We start from the raw sequence: 20750 nt of genomic DNA, 5'->3' as shown, positions 1-20750 counted from the left end.
ACAAAATATGATTAAGCTACTTCATGTGATATACAAAACTTCTCACTTCCTACTTCTGGAACTGTTGTAAATTACAACCTCCATTCCAAGTTACACATCAATAAAATGGATTACAATGTCAATAAAATAATTGTATTGCTTGTTGTATTTACTTAAGTGAATTCTCTACAGTCCTTATGTATTCATTATCAAACTTTATTCCGTAAACCAGAAGTAAGTTCAGATCCTAATTATGGCTTCCTGCCAGGAAGAGTCTTCGCGTTCATAAATCTGAAATATTTCGCCATCTTCCACCTTCCTGAAATATCTCAGCCGAGGAAGGTCTTAACACATACTGGCTTATGCTGTGTTTTTGTGTTATCTTTGAAATCCAAAGCTATTGAAAGTCCTCTGTTTACATAGACATGTGGTGCTGATCAAACCGAGTTTGACCAGATAAGGCCTGTGGGAGAACCGTCTAATCGGCAAAACGAAGTCGTAAACAGACTCAGAATTGCTGATGGAAAAAAATACATGATGTGACTTTCATGAAATATAAGACCACTTCCTACAGCGGAGATGTTTCCAATTACATAAGGGGTCAATGAAATCATTCAGCTTAACACGTAGCGCTAAACGAACTGGCTTGCTCGGATTACCTCATTTTGTTTTGGGAAAACCAGCATAAACAAACAGGAACTTTATACACGGGACATTTCTTGACATCAACGCTGATTATTTTGAAGTGATAGTTTAACGAGTGTGTTTCTAAGTGGATAAAGGAGAGGGATATTTCTTTTATTTATTGACTTATTTTATAGCATGATGAGTTAGTTTGAATGGAATACTTGTTATCTCTCGAAACGAGAACATTTCCTTGTTTTGGATTATTTAATTGTACCTGACATTAAGTTTTATGATTTGATTTTTCTTTTGTTGTGATCAGTAGCTGACACACAGTCACAGAAACATGAAGGAAATGGTTTGCTTATCATTAAACCTCACTAAACAAGGGTCAAAGATTACAAAGTCCTCATTTGTCCTATGCTTACTTGAACTTTGTATTGGGATTGTCTTGAGCATCTAGAAGGTTCGAAGATGTTGCAAAAATTTACAGAATATTTGAGTGCACCAGCACTTTAGGTCTGTCAAAATTGCTGAAAAAAATAAATTCGATTTTTAAAAAAAAAAAATTTTATTTAAATATTACTAATATTTGAGTTATATTAAAATTTAAAAGGCATAATTTCAGTTGAATAAATGGGTTTAGCAAAAAATATTAATGCACCGCATTAAGTTGTTTATTCAAAGAAATGAAATAACATGACTTATACATACACTTATATACTGCATAAACAGAAGCAACAAAAAACAACAAAAAAAGCATTGTATTTAAGCATAGTTTAATACAAAGAGCTGAAGTGCCGATCACAGAATACTTTTTGTGTTTAAAAACATGAGGTGCAGGAAATAGGAAAAACCCACAAAGTATCGAGGCATGATTTTTAAAAGTTGAACTTTTACGCCTAAAATATGAACGCACTGTTTTTGCATCCAAATGTGCATCCAATTTTTTATTTTTATTTCATTGAGTATTCGAAATTAGAATTTTAATTTGACAGCCTACTGTCTACCATCTCTATTTATTTATGTTTGCAAAATTTGTGAGTGTTTTGTTTGCTGTTCAGTTACGGTGATTGATTATCAATGAGGAAAGTGAATCTGGTAGGGCTGTGTCATAAGTCTATAAGTTGAAATGTAACTAGTGAGTCAGTTTTGATAGTGGAAGACTTTCTACCAGTGAGTGGTGAGGACCGAGAAACTTCTAGATCTGGACTGTGACAGTCTTGAACAGCCCTATTAAATTCTCGTTTGTAACTCGTTCCCCACAGTTCATGCTTTTGAAGTTATACCTCAAAAATCATGGATCTTGGTGTTTTTAAGTGCTGAGGGATAAAGTTGGCAAACAAATCCAATAGACTTACACTGAAGCATGGACGCAAGCCATGATGTTTGGCTAGTAAGCAACCTCCCAGGCCACCCTAGTAACTGCATAGCAACGCACTCCGAAACTTTGGTGGTGGAAACTCTCATTTAAAATATAAAAATCTAGTTCTGTTATTCTGGATGCCTAGCAGAATCACACAGAAAACAAGGTAGAAAGAAAAAAAGTAAATACAAAAAAACTAATTGACAAAAGGTTGTTTTCAACTTAATCAAGTTTTACCGTTTACTGTTTAACAGAATGTATTGTTTATAAAAACTATAAATTAAGATTGTTGGCTGATCACTAGGTGTTTCCGTTAGGTCACTCCTTGCACTTCAGCTGACAATACAGGTCCGTCAAGAGAAAGTGAGTCAAGTCCAGACAATCCAGTACCCACACAAAAAAAAAAGAAGGTAAGAATAGCTGCAAGAATTCAGCAAAGAGCAGAGAAATGTTTTATTTTATTTGATTGAAATTGACAATAAAGAAATTTACAGTGTTACAAAAGATTTCTGTTTCAAATAAATGTTGATCTTTTGAACTTTGTTCATCAAATAATCATGGAAAAAAGTCACAGTTTCCACAAAAATATTAAGCAGCACAACTGTTTTCAACATAGATAATAAGAAAAGTTTCTTGAGCACCAAACCAGCATATTAAAAGTATGTCTATAGGATCATAAAACATTTATTTTAATTGTAATAACATTTCACAGTATTACTGTTTTTGATCTAATAAATGCAGTCTTGGTTAGCATAAGGGTTTTTCTTTCAAAAACATTAAACATCTTACCAATCCAAAACTTTTGAAAGGTATACACAGTAGGGCTGCCCTCGACTAAACATTTTCTAGCAGAGGATGCTGATGGAACAGCAGAAATGCAGCGGTTACCCCGTAAACCCTTAAACAAACCAGCTGCGCTAACAGTATTTAAAATGCTTTATTTATTTGTTTATTTATTTTATTTTATTTTATTTTTTTGTATTCGCAATGTTGTTCATCACAGCACCAAATACTTAAAGACTTAATAGGCTTAATATTTTCAAACTTAAACATTTTTATATTTTTAATATGGACTAAATTATGCCCTATAATGATTGAACATTTTCTGATTATTTGTTATTGTTTAGCAACACTTGACATATAAGGCTGAATTAGTTAACATTTGAATTCATTCAGTTAATGTTAATTTTTTAGTTAATGTAAGTAATGTAACTAAAATCAAAAGTTGTAATTATCATTTAATGGACCTGAGCTAAAACTAACAATGATTAGTTGTATTTTTTTTAACTTTTTTTTACTTCGGTAACAAATGTAGCTATTGGTCATTCTTAATCTTAGTTAATGCATTAAATAACTTTAAATAATGAGACCTTATTGTAAAGTGTTAACTGTCGTTCTTTATAATTCTTTGTTCTTGCACCTTAATCTGTTTGAAACATTTTACTTTATAATTTTTGTGTATTGTGTTATTGTATTAAAATTTTCAGAGTTTTATTTTGTTACAAGAAAAAAAGTTCTTAAACCTGTTATAGTATTACAACACTTTTTTTTTGCAACTTATTTCAATAATGTGATAATACTGTATACCGTGATAAGCTTAAGCAATTATCACAACATGAAAATTTGATACCGTCACATGCCTACATGTATATTAATAAGCCATATAAATCATGATAATAAGCCTTTAAAGGATTCGTTCACTTTAAAATGAAAATTACCCCAAGCTTTACTCACTCTCAAGCCATCCTAGGTTTATATGACTTTCTTCTTTCTGATGAACACAATCAGAGTTATATTAATAAATATCCTGATGCATCCAAGATTTTCAATGGCAGTGAACGGGACCGAATATGAAGCTGAAGAAAGTGCTTCCATCCATCATAAACGTACTCCACGGCTCCGCGTACTGATCGCGCCGGTGCCTCCATGTCTTGCAGTAAAAGCGCTATACTTCGGCTTCCACACTTCGCACAAACACTTGGATATGCGCCTAATAATGGCACACATTTATCTAGGTTAAATTTAGAGCGAGCGGCCATGTAAAGTTGCTACTACATACATATTTTAAATGATAAGCCATATTTGAGGTCGATGGATAAGCGAACATTTGGATTTCTTGCCTGACATACTGTAATTACTACAAGGACCCGCCGTTAATGATCTGTCCCTCATGAAAAGCTTGACTTCACCACAAATTTTTTTCTTTGACTAACTAATAAAATTTTTGGTCGACTAAAGGCTGGTTATACTGCAGGACGAATATCGCACACGATTATCGCCGACGTTTAACGCCTCATTACTAAACAACGGGCGCCAATGTGAGTGTGCACACCAACGTGAAAAACGGCAGACGTAAAAGCATCATTTTTTAAAAAAACGTCTCGGCTTCGTTTTTCTGGTTTGACGTGTCGCGTTAAAAACTGGCAGACCAATGAGAGTGGCGCTTTTGTTCATGTGCATGGAGCTGCTGAAGTTACAGTAAAACACGACTAGGTGGCGCTCAAGCACAAAACGGTCTTGCCTAGCACACATTGATACCAAGACGAAGAAGAGGAAGTAAGTAGAAGAGGAAGACCCCTACAAACTAACTATCCCTGCATCTCAAACAGCTTCCTAGGTTGTGTATCAGCATACTGTGTAAATGAATGCAACCGACTCCCTGATCAGTGCCCTGACTTCTGAACTAGGGAGCTGATTGAGATGCATGCTATGGGTGCTCTGCCAGTTCTTGGCCACACCAATGGATGTGTATTATTGTTGGATTTTTACTGTTTGATTTTTTTTCTTTTACTTTCAAGAAATATAGTTAGGAATGTCTATTTCATAAATGTTTATTTGCACTGCCGTTCACTTGCACTTATTTGCACTACTGTTTCTCTCATATGTCATATATATGCCATATATGCCATTTTATATCTGCATTTTTATCTTCTTTTAACTTTATTAATATCATAAATATGTTTATTTGCACTACCGTTAAGCACAAGCGCCATATACTGTCAGGGAGTGAATTTGCACGTTCACTCTACGCATCGCCAGTGAAAATCTTTTGGTATGAACGCAAAAAACGTCTCGAGAAACGCTGGCGATAAGCGCATGCGATATTCGTCCCGTTGTGTACAGGCCTTAAGCCTCTTCTAGTTGACTAGCTATTAGTTTAATATTAGGGGGCAGCCCTAATACACACACAGTAGTAAATGTCCATGCGAAGCACACTGACCTGTTGAAGTTTTGAACGGTAGTGTATTTCAATGAATACTGAGGCACCCTAAAAGTTGTTTGTGCACTATAGTTCTAAGTACTAAGTTTTCTGAAGCCAATTGATTGCTTTGAAGGATTAACTTACTAAAATTTTACTTAGAATTTTCATATTTAGATTGACCTTGTCATTTACATCTACCATCTTAAAAGATCACATGACAACATGATGCTTTTGCGTCAGTGCTTTGACCCTTCTATAAACAGTCAGTCGAAGGCGTTTAATGCAGAACTCAATAAAACAATGATTTTCCGGTGCTGTTTGCATCATTAACGCATTAGTGTATCGATGTCCAGATCTCACTCAGTTACTGTGACTTAAATAGGTCCCACGTGGGCTCGATCGTTAGTGTCCCCTTTACCGTAGGCAAAGCCATTACCTACCTTTGCCTAGTGCCTTCAGGACTAAATGGGTTGAAGATCAATCTAATCCTATTGTAGTCTTTGTGAATTTGTTGCATGATCTCATTTGCTTTGTGAGGTAAATTTGGTCATCTCTTCTGCTTTGCTGTGAGAGATTGGCTAGTTATTCAGAAATCAGTGCTCAAGAGTCTCTTCTGGATAAACACAGTTTTGCAGCTGCAGTCCAAGGATGATGGTGCCATTATTTGCTGGGGTCCTGCTAATACAAGTGGTTTAGTATAGTTTAAGCTCTGTTTACCAATAATACATGGGTATTATTCATTTGAAGGTCAGTTAGCTGTTCAGCATCATTAAGTGGCAATGAATCGATCTGAATTTGACTTGGCTCTTGTGCGGGTCAGATTTTTTACCTCTTACACTTATTCAACTGGTTTTCGCCGTGTACAGCCTTTATCATTTAGCAAGGTAAGACGTGAGCTATGCTTATTTATAAGAACCTTTTACTTGTTATTGTGCTATCTTGATGTCAGTCCAAGGGCGTTTCCTTCACTAATCAAACACAATCACAGCCTCACCCTCTTTGTCTTTCTTTTGATCTGTATCCTTAAGGTGAAGAAGATAAAGACGGAGGAAATGCCTAGATCTTTTCCTCAACCGGCCCCCTCTGGTGATCCTGACTCCAGGCTTTTGTCCCATCGTTCAGCTAAAAGCCCTGGGACTAGAGATCAGTTTCCTCTGCACAGTCCAGACCGGAGCATCAGCCTCAGTGTTGACGGCATGAATCTGACCCATCAGACTATAAGCTCCGCCACATCCACAGAGACCTTCAACAGGTCAGTTATTTGATCAAAAATGCATCCATCTATCGGGGAAAAAACGGACTACTGTCAAATAAAAATAAAGAAAATAAGAACAAATAATCAAACTACAAGCAACAGCACAAATAAATACAAAAGAGCAAAGATACAAATAAAATCAACATTGCTTTTCAAGTTATTTGAATAAAGCAATCAAATATAAAATTGCATATAATCTTCACTGTACAAATTAAATAAAGATTCATCATTATTAAAGTTACAAAAGTTATTCAGTCAAGAGCAATGATTGATTTCCTTGTCTTTTGTTTGATTAACATTAAAAACACAGACAGCAGGAATATTTGGCTGCTGTCACTTTAAGACATACTGCACGGATCCAAAATCCTGGCGCATGTGTACTGATACACATGCGTTGTCTTTCTAGACTGTTTGCGTTCATTTAAGACACAACCTACTAATAATGTTTGCTAGGATACTTGCCAAGATGGGCATGTTGACATAATTTTTGTGTGAATTTGTCTGTTCAAGCGCAAGACTTCAACTCAATATTTGCGACTTTCCGTCTTCAAGTTGAGTCATTAAAGGGTTAGTTCACCCAAAAATGAAAATTCTGTCATTTATTACTCACCCTCATGCCGTTCCACACCCGTAAGACCTTCATTAATCTTCGGAACACAAATAAAGGTATTTTTGTTGAAATCCGATGACTCAGTGAGGCCTCCATAGGGAGCAATGACATTTCCTCTCTTAAGATCCATAAAGGTACTAAAAACATATTTAAATCGGTTCACGTGAGTACATTGGTTCAATATTAATATTATAAAGTGACGAGAATATTTTTGGAGCGCCAAAAAAACAAAATAACGACTTACTTAGTGATGGCCGATTTTGAAAACACTGCTTCAGGAAGCATCGGAGCACAAAGGAATCAGTGTTTCGAATTTGTTCGGAGCGCCAAAGTCACGTGATTTCAGCCGTTGGCAATTTGACACGCGATCTGAATCATGATTCGACACACTGATTAATTTGTGCTCCGATGCTTCCTGAAGCAGTGTTTTGAAATCGGCCATCATTAATAAGTCGTTATTTTGTTTTTTTGGCGCTCCAAAAAATATTCTCGTCACTTCATAATATTAATATTGAAAATTCTTGGGTGTGGAATGGCATGAGGGTGAGTAATAAATGACAGAATTTTCCTTTATGGGTGAACTAACCCTTTAATATGAGACATGTTAATTCTAATATAAAATCTAGTTGTAGTCAGCTAGTTTTGTCAAAAATTTATTTTGTATAGGAATATATTACAGTAAAATGCTGACATTTTTGGACAAGCTATGCCTTTTCTGTACTGGCTTTTCAGACAGGTGCATCATGTTTGAAATGTACTTGTCCAAAAATAGATTTTTGTTTACACACACCAGAAGCATAAAGGTATGTCAATAAGAGCAATTGATGTGAGAGGTTCTGTACCTGACATGCTTATGTAACACTGTCTGGGGTGAATGTCATCTACTATTATTACATTGGTGTTATGCCAATTCATCAAAGCACATTATTCCAATGAAAAAAAAAAAGAAAGAAAAAGGTTTGTCTTCATAATATTTCAACAAAATATAATAACTTGCTCCACCTCTAAAATGACCTTACGTTTCAGCTAATGTTATCAAGCCCAAAGCTTGGTTCTATTCTACCATTTAGGAATAACATTAAAGTCACCATAAAACCAAAAATGTTTTTAAATTGAATATTACAGTATTTATTTTAAATGATTTATCCGTGCACATCATAATTCATGTGCCCTCGTAATCTTTAATTAAAATAACTCCCCCTCCCATTTGCAGCGTCATCTCTTCTCTCCTCTGGTGATGTGTTTACTGGCATGAGGGCGGGGCAACCTGTCACTCAAATGAGATCCACCAATAGCAAACCACAACCATCCAATCAATTCCCCATGGACAAAATCAAGTCCCGCCCTACATTTTTTCTTATTCGTAAGCCGTTTCACTCGGATATGTCGCATGGGGAAGAAAAGACTATTGCGACTTCTGTTTCATGCTGACTTTAACTTCTTGACTTTATGTGAGGGCAAATTGTGCAATACAGTGGCAGCAGCTACTGTATGTGCATTGTGGCATGAAACAATACGTTTTTATTCATTTTTAGAAAACTTTAATTGTAATATTTCGTCCAACAAGTTAGTATTCCAATAATTAACCCTGGAATTCAGAAAACAGCACAGTTTTTCAGTTGATCCAGCTGTCTAGTCAGTTTGCTGTGACTTTCCATATGTATATGTGGACATTGCATCTTCCTGTGGGTCTTTGAAGGGAATAGCAATCCCGCAATCTCGCCTTTGTGTCAAATATGAGATACCTTTTGTGACTGCTGTAGATTTATCAGCATATACACCTCATGAAGTCTGTAGATTAATGCATTGATTTAACTTTGATCAGTAATGATAATTAAAATTGTCCTTTGTAGTCAAGTACTTTTCCATAATTTCTCACAGAACAAAAGCTCAGTAAAAGGGCCTTGTTGTTCCCTCAGGGAGGTGGTGGCTAAGCAGGATTTCCGTTTTGTAATTCATGACGGCAGTCATTATTTTAATACCCTTGTCAGACTGTGTAACACCACTTAAGAGCTCTGGTGAAGTGGAAAAATATTTCCCTTTTATTCAGATTCTCCAAGAAATCTTGCGAAATGTCTTTTCAGGTATGTGCGGCACCCTAATTCTTAGTAGGCTTTACGGGAAGGGTCATTTCACATTTTACAACAAAAAGGAAGCATCCCGATATACACACACATGCACAAGAACTTTGTTTGATAATCATGTTGTGATTCATGAGCTGTTTTGAGCCAAATGGACTTTATTTTTATTATTTTATGTGTGAATGGGATCTAAATCCGTTGTATTGGATGGTTGTGATTCAATGTGGCCAACTCTCAGATTATTTACTTACCTTTTGACACACACACACACACACACACACACACACACACACACACACACACACACAACAACACACATCTTACAACAGCGTTCATGGTAATATCACACGTACTTCTGAACAGTGCATGCCAACTCAACTCAATGAATGGACCTTTCAATGATCTCTACATTTCTAGTACCGTTTTTTTTAAACACAATCCAAGCATAGCAGTTATATGGATTATAACAAGAATTTGCAGCCACAGAAATTTACACATATTTCTACATCATTTGAATGTACAAGAACATCAAGTTATACAGATCCTATGCCCCTTGCATGTTTGTTTATGAAATATTTTGGATTATTTGATTATGCTTTCAGCTGCACTGAAAAGAAGTATCTTAAAGGAAACCTATTTTGCCCGTTTTTACAAAATGTAATATAAGTCTCAGGTGTCCCCAGAATGTGTCCCCCCCCCACAGATAATTTATTATACCATGTCCGAAATGCCCCTTTTTGGGTGGAAGCAAAAACACACTGTTTTCTTGTGCGTATCTTTAAAAGGTTATTCACCCAAAAATGAAAATTCCGTCATTAATTACTCACCCTCATGTCGTTCCAAACCCGTAAAACTCTCATACATCTTCAGAACACAAATCTGACCGCTTTCTGTCTCTCCATTGACGGTTTACGCAACTACCAAATTCAAGGTCTAGAAAGGTAGTAAAGAGATCACTAAAGTAATCCATGTGACTCCAGTGGTTTAATGTTTTATGCAGCGACGCAAGTATTTGTTTGCACAAAATTTACAGCTTGTGCCTTGGATATGCGGGCAGCAACAAAATAAATGTTTTTGCATGCCACTGCTCTGCTTTTCCATTACTTTCTATGTAAATGCACTAGACAGACCTTGCTCAATCACACAAGTGGCAGTTGAAAAAGCAAAGTGTCGAGACGCGTTTTTTTAAAAGTTAAACTTCTTTTAACTGGAGCTCTGTGTTTTTAGAGCGCTGTTTCCTGCGCGAGACACTAGCGCAGCAGTCAATCTCGTCCGTCTAGTGCATTTACATAGAAAAGAAATGGTAAAGTAGCGCAGTGTTCTGTGTTCATTGATACAGCCAACATAATATTTTTAGATTGTTTATCATGTAGGTAATGTGTTCTAATGTAATGTCACAAAGTATAGAAAACACAAACGACTCTGTTTATGATTCAAGGGGAATTATGTAAACACCATGTAAAAGTGAACTGTGCATTATGGTTCCCCTTTAATTTCCAGTTAAATATCTAAACATCCAAGATATATAAGAATTTACTTGAGAAACAAAACTGAATAAGATGAAACATTTTTAAAGAAAAGATTTTCTCACTTATTTATGCTTTAAAACGAGAACAAATAAGATAAATTCCATCCATCCATCCATCCATCCATCCATCCATCCATCCATCCATCCATCCATCCATCCATCCATCCATCCATCCATCCATCCATCCATCCATCCATCCATCCATCCATCCATCCATCCATCCATCCATCCATCCATCCATCCATCCATCCATCCATCCATCCATCCATCCATCCATCCATCCCAATGTGAGTCATTTTACTTATTTAGATCCTCAAATAATTAAATTTTATTTTGTCTTTATTGTCTTTGTCTTATCTTATTTAACTTTATTTTGTATTTGATGATTATATTTTTAGTCAGAAGGATGTTTAGATATTTTTACAACAAAAAGTGAAAAATACTCATTCAAATTACAATTTCCAGGTATCTGATGATTGTTTATCATTGTTTTCTAAAAAATCTGATAAATATGTACTGAAAATTGTGTAATATTCTGCTCCATTTAACACATTTTACTGTTTTTAGTCCATTCCACAAATATTCCTCTCACAAAAAAGGTTTGATTCAGCAACAATATCATGACTATATTAGCCATTGTTTCTTGACACTAATGCAGTCCCACTGGTTTCCTGGAGATGGATTGTTTTGTTCAACGTGGATTGTTTTGTTCTCCATAACGATATTAATTCCCAACAAATCTGAATCTGTGGAACATCCACTCCTGAACTCATCATGTTTTGTTGGCCGGACTCCAGCATATGGAGTGGATACAGTTCTTTCCAGCTGTAGTAATTACTGGAGACAAGTCAAACAAAAGCCCTGAACTGCGGCACGACGTGTTCATTGTTCAGCAGACAATAGGCACTCTTAGACACTCATTCCATGTGTTCCAAAAAACGGTTTGTTTACTCTGGCAAATACCAGATATGTGTATATTGTGCTGTTCAGTAATTCGGACCTGTTTGTTTCTCCATTCCAGCCTCCAAGAAGATGAAAGACCAATATCTCCTTTCTATATTAGGTAGGACCAGTGACAGTTTCTCTCGCTGTTTTTTTCCTTCTGTTCTCCCTGCTGTTGAAAAAGTTATTTTGGTGGACTTTTTTAATAATATCTCAAATTGGAAATGATCCGCACATGAGTTGTTTTATTGTGCAAACCAGGGAACAAGGTCTCAATTTACATCCTCAGATTTGACACAACAACTTTGTGTTTATTTTGTACATTAAGCTTCAGCTGCTAGATGATTTGTGGTAGTAAAGTAAATCTCACAAATGTTATTTGCACAGATCTTTTTACGTAACAACACAACACTATGTACAAAAGATCGCTCAAACAACTGAAATCCACTTAGCGTCATGTCAGGGGCAGCTGCTAATGGTTTCTGGTTGAGTACAGACTGAGCGTGATGAATCTGGTAGCGAACAGGTCAAAACAAACCTCTCCTGTGGTTGTTTTCTCAGTTCCTTCATGTGTTGACTCATTGCATCAGCTCAGGTCCCCTCTCGTACCATAGCAACTGACCCTTCACACATTTCCCATCACATAGTTTACCCAACCCAGCCCTCGTGCTGCGGACACTCACACTCTCTCTGGCACTAGTGAACAAGAGAGCCTTAAAGGAATAGTTCACACAAAAATGAAAATTCTCTTCATCATGTACTTCCCCTCATATCATTACCAACCTGTACGACTTTATTGTACATATAGAGAAGTTGTAATTGATCTTGTTTGTTTATTTACAGTGTTGACATTTCAGCCAACCACTAGTGTCTTTTATTGTATTCCACTGCATTTTACTGTCAATAAGGAATGCAAGCAAATAAATATAATATACTAGTGTGTTTTCTGGAACCTTTAACCTCTTGTTTGGGAGTGTACATGGTTGAAGTGTGTTTACTCAGGCCAGAGATGTCAGTCAGAGTGTAAATCATTTTAGCCTGCCAAATAAAGCTTACAAATATTACAGAACAGTAATACTGTGAATTTTTATTTTGTTTTATTATATTATCATCACATGATCCTTCAGAAATCATTCTAATATGCTGGATTGATGCTCATTAAACTTTTTTATATTTTATAATAATTTCTTATTATTATCAATGTTAAAAACAATATTTTTTGTGGAATTTTTTTTTGTTTTGAAAAACAAATATTTTTAAGTAGAATGTTAATAGAAAACTTTTTAACATTACAAATGTATTTACTGTCATTTTTTTTTATCAATTTAATGCATCCTTGATGAATAAAAGTATTAAAGGTGCCATCGAATTGAAATTTGAATTTACCTCGGCATAGTTGAATAACAAGAGTTCAGTACATGGAAATGACATACAGTCTCAAACTCCATTGTTTCCTCCTTCTTATATAAATCTCATTTGTTTAAAAGACCTCCGGAAAACAGGCGAATCTCAAAATAACACCAACTGTTACATAACAGTGGGGATCATTAATATGTATGACCCCAATATTTGCACATGCCAGCCCATGTTCCCAACATTATAAAAGGCATTAGACAAGGGCAGCCAGTATTAACGTCTGGATGTGCACAGCTGAATCATCAGACTAGGTAAGCAAGCAAGGACAACAGCAAAAAATGGCAGATGGAGCAATAATAACTGACATGATCCATGATAACATGATATTTTTTGTGATTTGTTCGTTAGCATGTTGCTAATGTACTGTTAAATGTGGTTAAAGTTATCATCGTTTATTACTGTATTCACAGAGACAAGACTATCGTTATTTTCATTTTTAAACACTTGCAGTCTGTATAATTCATAAACACAACTTCATTCTTTATAAATCTCTCCAACAGTGTAGCATTAGCCATTAGCCATGAAGCATAGCCTCAAACTCATTCAGAATCAAATGTAAACATCAAAATAAATACTTTACTTACGCGATTAGACATGCTGCATGATGAACACTTTGTAAAGATCAATTTTGAGAGTTATATTAGCTGTGTGAACTTTGTTTATACAATGATTGAGTCGAGAGCTCTGGGGGGGGACGGAGAGCGCGAACAATTAAAGGGGCAGCAGCCCTGAATCTGCGCATTTCTAATGATGCCCCAAAATAGGCAGTTAAAAAATATTTTAAAAAAATCTATGGGGTATTTTGAGCTGAAACTTCACAGACACATTCAGGGGACACCTTAGACTTATATTACATCTTGTAAAAAAAACGTTCGATGGCACCTTTAATTTGTTTCACATTGAAAATTAAAAACAAAACATATATATGCATTTTAATTGAATATTTTAACATCTTTTGACATCTAGATATTGATATAGTCATTCATTAATAGGATCCCTGTTCCATCTCTATCGATAAGTGGTCCTTGGTCTTAAAATGTTGAGTCTGTTTTAGAACATTTTTTGTTAGTTTAAAATGTATTTTTAAAATCTAAATGGCAAAAGGCACTTTTCCATATCTGCCCTCAAACATAAAGCTTATGTTGAAGACATAAGCTTATTATTTGCTCTATGATCCTTAAAATGTCATTAAAATGCCATGTTTGTATTTGTTAGTTTTTAAAGTAACATGCTTATCTTGAAGTTTGGACCTGTTTTCTGTTAGCATTGCTAGTTTGGTTCCCTCCTGTTTTGCCCACTGCAGTGAACTAGATTTGGGAGATGACTGTATGGAAGAAATGTCTAGGGTAAGAGACTAGCTTTAGTGCCAGCTTTTACTCAGTCCTTGCCCTTGAAGTACATGCTATGACCACTGTGTTATGCAAGACCGACAGACCTCATCAAATCATCTTTAGTCCTCTGTCTCAACTCCTAACTGTTCTCACTGCCATATTCTTGCCAGCCTTTTATAGCATCTATGTTTGCATCTAATAGTCATCCCTTTTGATAGTGCTCAATCCTGAGAAAACTGTTTACTCACTCATGGTGTTTAAATAGCGAGTGGTCAGCTGTGAGTGGTTAACTGGCTCTGACCCTGAGAGCGCTGCTGGTAAAGGACATAACTGTTGTGTCTGGAGTATTTCCGGATCCAAAAGATAATGCTGCTATTTATTTACCGTGGAGTCATTTTCTGGAACTTTCTTTCCAATGTAAGAGTATTTAGATTAGTTTTTTTCTGGTAAATCATATTTGTTTTTCTGATTTGGATGGTTGAATGAGGTCAGTAAGCCAATAGGAGATTTCCTGGCTTCCGAACAATGTGTACAGTGCAGCGTTCTATTCAATGCTTTATACTCTGGGGCTGCTGAATGCTTGGATCTGATTGGTTGACAAGCATTCTAAGGTGTTAAACGCATGGCTAAATTGGTTCCACGCAGGTCTTGACCGCATTACATGTCCATATCACTTCGCCCAATGATTTGAGTTATTTCAAAGGTCCTTACAGGCTTCAACAGCAAAAGAACTAAAGCACAAAACGACACTGATTAAGCAAAAAAAAATATAGTAAACAATAAGATAAAAACGACAAGTTATTTCCATGTTTTTTAAACACAAAATTAAGTTTTATTATGTAGGGAAAGCACATACTGTCTCTCCCGCTCAAACACACACACATACAGTACAGACACACACTTGCACAGAAACTTTTTGTCAGCGCTGCTCTGATGATTTTATCAGTAAAATAGTTTAGCAAGTTAAAATCTACATGACATTTCTCACCAGCAAGGTAATAAGATAAACTTACAGTTTCGCTATTAGTACAGACACTGCTGCCGAACACTGTTGAGAGAATCAGGTAATACACACGCTTAATCTCTCTCTCTCAATTCAATTCAATTCAAACTAGAAGCTAAAGTTTGTGAACAAACTTTGATGTTGGCTTGAGAAAGCCTGAATTGGCAGCCTGAATCAAAAGAGCCAATGCACATGTCTGATCGGTGTTCTGGAGCTGGACCTGCCACAAAATAAATTAATACATTTTAAATATTTCTTGTATTTAGAGCTGTAACAAATGATTATTTTGATGATCAATTAATCTTTTTTTTTTTTTTTTTCTCTCGTTTTGTTGATTATTTTTTGGCCCCACTTACGAAATGAGTCCTACACACAAGAGCGTTTTAAGGACAAAACCTGACAAATGTCTTGAAATACAACATCTGAACAATGTCCTGAGGTGTCGTAACTGTGGAATAATTGACTCCAGGCCATTGAATTAATAGAAAATAATGCACACCCGAGGTGTAACTGCATTTCCACCTCGGGTGTACATTATTTTCTTATAATTCAGTGGTCCGTTGTCAATTATTCCTTGCGTAACAACATGAAGGCGTTGTCTTAAAAAAAACAACAGTGGTTCAAAAATATGTTAAAACAGCTCCCTAAAGTCCCAAACTCAAATACAGTACTCACTTTAGAGGTCCAAAATGTATTGTAGACTGTAAGCAAAAGTTTAAAATATTTTCTGTGTAATATTTTTGCTATATTTGGAGGCAGGGCATCATTTCAGTGCAGAATTGTGCATCAACTGAAACCACCTAGAACAATTAGCAAGTCTTTTGTTGTGATTGTGTGTTGTATCTCTGATAGCAGTTTATAACTGTTTAAATCTGATTAACAGGAAAACACATTGAGTTGACTATAGTAACTATATATAAATGTATATTACCGTTCAAAAGTTTGGGTCAGTAAAGAATTTAAAAAAATAATATTATTTGGCAAGGATTTATTAAATTGATCAAAAGTGAAAATAAAGATTTTTACATTGTTGCAAAAAATTCTGTTTCTAATAAATGTGATTCTTTTTATGAAAAAATGCTAAAGAAAATTTTGCATGATTTGCACAAAAATATTAAGCAGCACAGCTGCTGTTTTTAACATGGATAATAAGAAGAAATGTTTCTTGAGCACCAAATCAGCATATCAGGAACCTTTAAGAAACCACCCAGAACAACTTAGCAACCACTGGCAACCACCCACTGAAATATTTTGAAAATTGCATTGATATTTCCAATGTTATTTTGGGGCCCCATTGACTTTCATAATATGAACAAAAACTAAAGCAAATTTTTAAGCTTAGTAATTCAGTATTTTCTTCTTTGTTCTTTTCAATAGCTCACAGATCTCTCCTAGACACTGCAGACCTGACTTAACGAAGTAAGTGATTAAGCAGTGCCGTAATATGACAATTCAATTATTTGAATCAGTGATTAGTCAGTTTTCTAAATAGACAGCAGAGTTCCATTTGTCAGGTAATTAAAGCAATCATCGTTTGACCATTAAAATGTCTCTCTCTCCTTCTCTCTCTGCCCAGTTTTCTGGAGAAGACTATTCGCTCAGCAGTCGAGCAGCACCTCTTCAACACACACATGCACACAGGTCAGAGTTCAGAGGGCTTGGATCCGACTGCCCACTTTTCATCTCCTTTGACAACGGCCCGAGAGAGGAGGAGACATCTACGAGAACAGGAGCAGAACTTCAGGTAGGAGCAGGTTACTCCTGAAATACAGCTATTCTTGGGTTATATTGACACTGGTGTGGCTGCAGCCAAACAACGTGGCAGCTTGTCTGTGCAGTGAATTATCCAGGTCATTGTAGAATATTTAGTAAACTTATTCTAATCAACGTCACATGGTTCTTAGTTACCCAAGATGTTTTGCAGCTCATCAAAACTCCTTCATCAACTTGCCTTTGGCAGTTTCACTGCAATTTACGTCTGTGATGTCAATCTCTAAAGCTCTATAGCAGACTCCCTCAACAATTAACGGGTTGTTTGTTGTGATTGTCTCTATCAGTTCACAACGGAATAAACCAGATTAACAGAGAAACGCTTTGAGTTGACTAGATTATATTATACTACTTTTCAAAAGTTTGCGGTCAGTAAATTTTTTTTTAAAAGAAATTATTTTTATTCAGCAAGCCAAGGATACATTAAAATAATTGAAAATGACAGAAAAGACATTTATAATGTTCTATTTCAACTTTCTATTTGTCAAAGAATCCTGAAAAAAATCTATGTTTCAACTTTGATAATTAATAAGAAATCATCATATTAGAATGATTTCTGAAGGATGATGTGACACTGAAGACTGGAGTAACGATGCTGAAAATTCAGCTTTGATCACAGGAATAAATTACAGTTTACAATACATTAAAATAGAAGGCATTTAAATTGTAATATTTAACAATATTACTGTTTTTATTGTATTTATAATAAAATAAACACCGCCTTGTATATTATTTTATTCATATAAAATTATTTAATTGTTTTTTTTTTTGTTTGTTTGTTTTGGGGGGGAAACTTGATGCCAATTTGTGCTAAATTCAATAATTTGAGACCAAATGGTCTCAGACTTTTGGCAATCCCTACATCATTTACAGTTATATATAATTTATGTGGTGTATATATAAATTATATGTTATAATATATGCACATAAGATGTACAGAAAACTTGCATTTAGCAGTTATTTATTTCAAAATATTTTAATTGTAAAACTAAAAATATTTTTAAAATAAAAAAAAGAAAATCCACTAACAGCTTTCTGCAGCTGCCACTGAATATGAATGTTTATGAAAAAAAAAATTTAAAAGATTATTGCGACTTTTTTATCTAACAATTCTGACTTTTTTTCTCAGAATTATGAAAAATAAACTTGTAATTATGTGTTATAAAGTCAGAATTGAGATATAAACTCGCAATTCTGGCTATTTTTCTCAGAATGTGAGTTTATATCTTGCATTTCTGACTTTATAACATGTAATTGTGAGTTATAAAGTCAGAATTGTGTGATTAAAAAATCTCAATTATCTTTTTTTTATTTTTATTCTGTGGCAGAAACAAGCTTCCATAAATATCTGATGATTGCTGATAATCTTAAAATGGCCAAATATCTACTATCCAATCGGCCTGGCTAATATAATGTATGTCATCTTATAGCTAATTGTAACCCAGCAAAAATGATTAGTTAATCCCATATAATCGCAGTGATTCAAGCAAAAAAAAAAAAAAAACATTAGATGTTAATTTTTACGAATCACTATTATCCACTCTCATTTCCATTCCAGCTTGGGTCGTTGAAGCCTGGATCTCAGAGCGATCGAACTAATCCTGTTGACATGAACTCTAAGCAAACTATCCACAGAGACACTGAAAACATTAGATTAGTGGCTCAACAGTTTTGCTGTATTACACAGATGTAAATAAACAGTCATGTCTGCTTAAAGTAGGTGAGGTATCAGAGCAACAGGTTCATTTCTGCTCTCGTCTTATGATTTGATCCCTTGAGTAATGGACAAGCACAGGAAGTCCTTGGCTCATCTCTCTTCATTCTGTGGTGTCTGAAAGCGAATTGTGTCTTTCTCAGGGTCGAGGGTGATAAAGAGAACATCCCGTCTCCGGGTGTGAGGGTCACAGAGGAGGTTGACGGGTGTCTGCTGCTGCCACATGAGGCTCTGAGAAACAGGAAGCCCAAACACAGTCCAACACTGACTGAGCTCTCTGACAACCAGGACACCCTCACTGTAAGTCTGATTTTTAGTCTTATTTCCATGGCCTTCTCTTTGTCTTTCTGCAAGCAAGGCAAGCATCACTATAAATATTTCACTTACTAAGGTTTAGTGATTTCAACAAACCACTAACCGTAAGTATTCAGTTTAGAAGTGTAACCTGTCCGACAGAGTTCATGCAATAAAACTTAGTTTTCACTTGCCAGGCAATAAAATAGGCTCTTTTGACTTGGGCCAGTAAGCAACCACTTGGCAACAGCCTAGTACAACCACTTAAAAACCACCTGGAGTGTTTCCAAATGGTGTTTTGAATAATCTTTATATTTTTTGGGGAACAAATGCATTAACCCTTTAGAGTAAGCTTTCATTTGTTCATTTCATAGTTAACCATATTAGTTAAAGCAGTGGTTCCCAACCCTGGGGTCGCGACCCCCACTAGGGGTCGCTAATAATTTTCGAGGGGTCGCCAGTCGCCAATCTTTTTTTTTTTTTTTAAAGAGCACGATAAATTAATTCTGATTAAAATAATTCTGAAAAAAAAAAAATGTAAAAAAATTAAACATGACAAAAAAAAAATCCTTAACGCCGAGAATTTTGCAACATATCGCGAGAGTGGGAAGATACAGACGTAACTTCGAAAAAAAAACGAGGCAAAGAGAAAATATGGCAAAGCGGCGAGGAGAAGATAAAAATGAATGCGCTAAAAAGAAAACAAGGCCTTATTTAGACAGTTATCTTGAATTTGGTTTCATTGAAGCGATGGACAAGGTGAGAATTGAGTGTGTAATCTGTGGTGAGAGACTAGCGAATGAAAGCATGAAGCCCTGCAAACTAATGAGACATCAGAGCACCAAACACCCACAGACGGTGGGTAAACCTACAGAATTTTTCCTGAGGAAAAAAGAACTTGTTATGTCAAATAGACCCCAGAACATAATAGATGTTTTTACAAGAGCTGGAAATGAAAATAGACAGGCAACGGTTGCATCCTTCGAGTGCGCTCTCTTAATTGCCCAATCAAAAAAGCCACACACCATCGGGGAAACTCTGCTCAAACCCGCATGTGTAAAAATGGCAGAAATAATGTGCGGGGCACAGGCAGCTTCAAAACTAAAAACTGTACCTCTGTCTAATAATACAATAAAGCACAGAATCGACAGAATGGCAAATGATGTTGAGAACACACTGATTGAAAAGTTAAAGATGCACCCATTTTCCATCCAACTTGACGAAACGTCTACTGTGGCGGATGAAGCAGTCCTCATTGCATATGTGCAGTACGTTGATGACTCCGAACTAAAGCAGGACATACTTTTGTCGACTAATTTGTCTACAACAACACGAGGAGAAGATATTTTCCACGCGATTGACACGTACTTCACAAAGAATCAGATTCCCTATAATAATTTAGTCGCATGCTGCACTGATGGAGCTGCTTCAATGATGGGAAAAAACAAGGGCTTCAATGCACGTTTGAAAGAAAAAGCACCCTACTGTCTTGTGTTTCACTGTATGATACACCGTCAAGCCTTGGCCAGCAAACACCTCTCCTGATGAACTTAATGAAACAATGAAGACAGTTGTAAAGATCGTTAACTTTATAAAAGCCCGCCCGGTAAACAAGCGAATCTTTGCGGAGCTGTG

General features: G+C 35.7%; 1 protein-coding gene across 7 annotated transcripts in view; it reads left to right on the top strand.

The window, feature by feature from the left end:
- The window catches only part of fam13a (family with sequence similarity 13 member A), a 64233-nt gene that overhangs the window by 22084 nt on the left and 21399 nt on the right, over positions 1-20750 (top strand). For 5 of the 7 annotated variants that reach the window (XM_067405402.1, XM_067405407.1, XM_067405405.1 and 2 more), the window contains 6 exons: positions 2287-2379; positions 6200-6423; positions 11667-11708; positions 16715-16756; positions 16914-17081; positions 18965-19121. In XM_067405402.1, the coding sequence (XP_067261503.1) occupies positions 2287-2379; positions 6200-6423; positions 11667-11708; positions 16715-16756; positions 16914-17081; positions 18965-19121 (726 nt within the window). The remainder of the gene's footprint in view (positions 1-2286; positions 2380-6199; positions 6424-11666; positions 11709-16714; positions 16757-16913; positions 17082-18964; positions 19122-20750) is intronic. The other 2 variants (XM_067405403.1, XM_067405406.1) reach the window with 2 other exon arrangements.

This window comes from Chanodichthys erythropterus, chromosome 12, assembly GCF_024489055.1.
Source record: "Chanodichthys erythropterus isolate Z2021 chromosome 12, ASM2448905v1, whole genome shotgun sequence".
Taxonomy (NCBI): domain Eukaryota; kingdom Metazoa; phylum Chordata; class Actinopteri; order Cypriniformes; family Xenocyprididae; genus Chanodichthys; species Chanodichthys erythropterus.
Note: the sequence above shows the minus strand (reverse complement) of the source record. Positions and strands in the feature narration are given on the sequence as shown.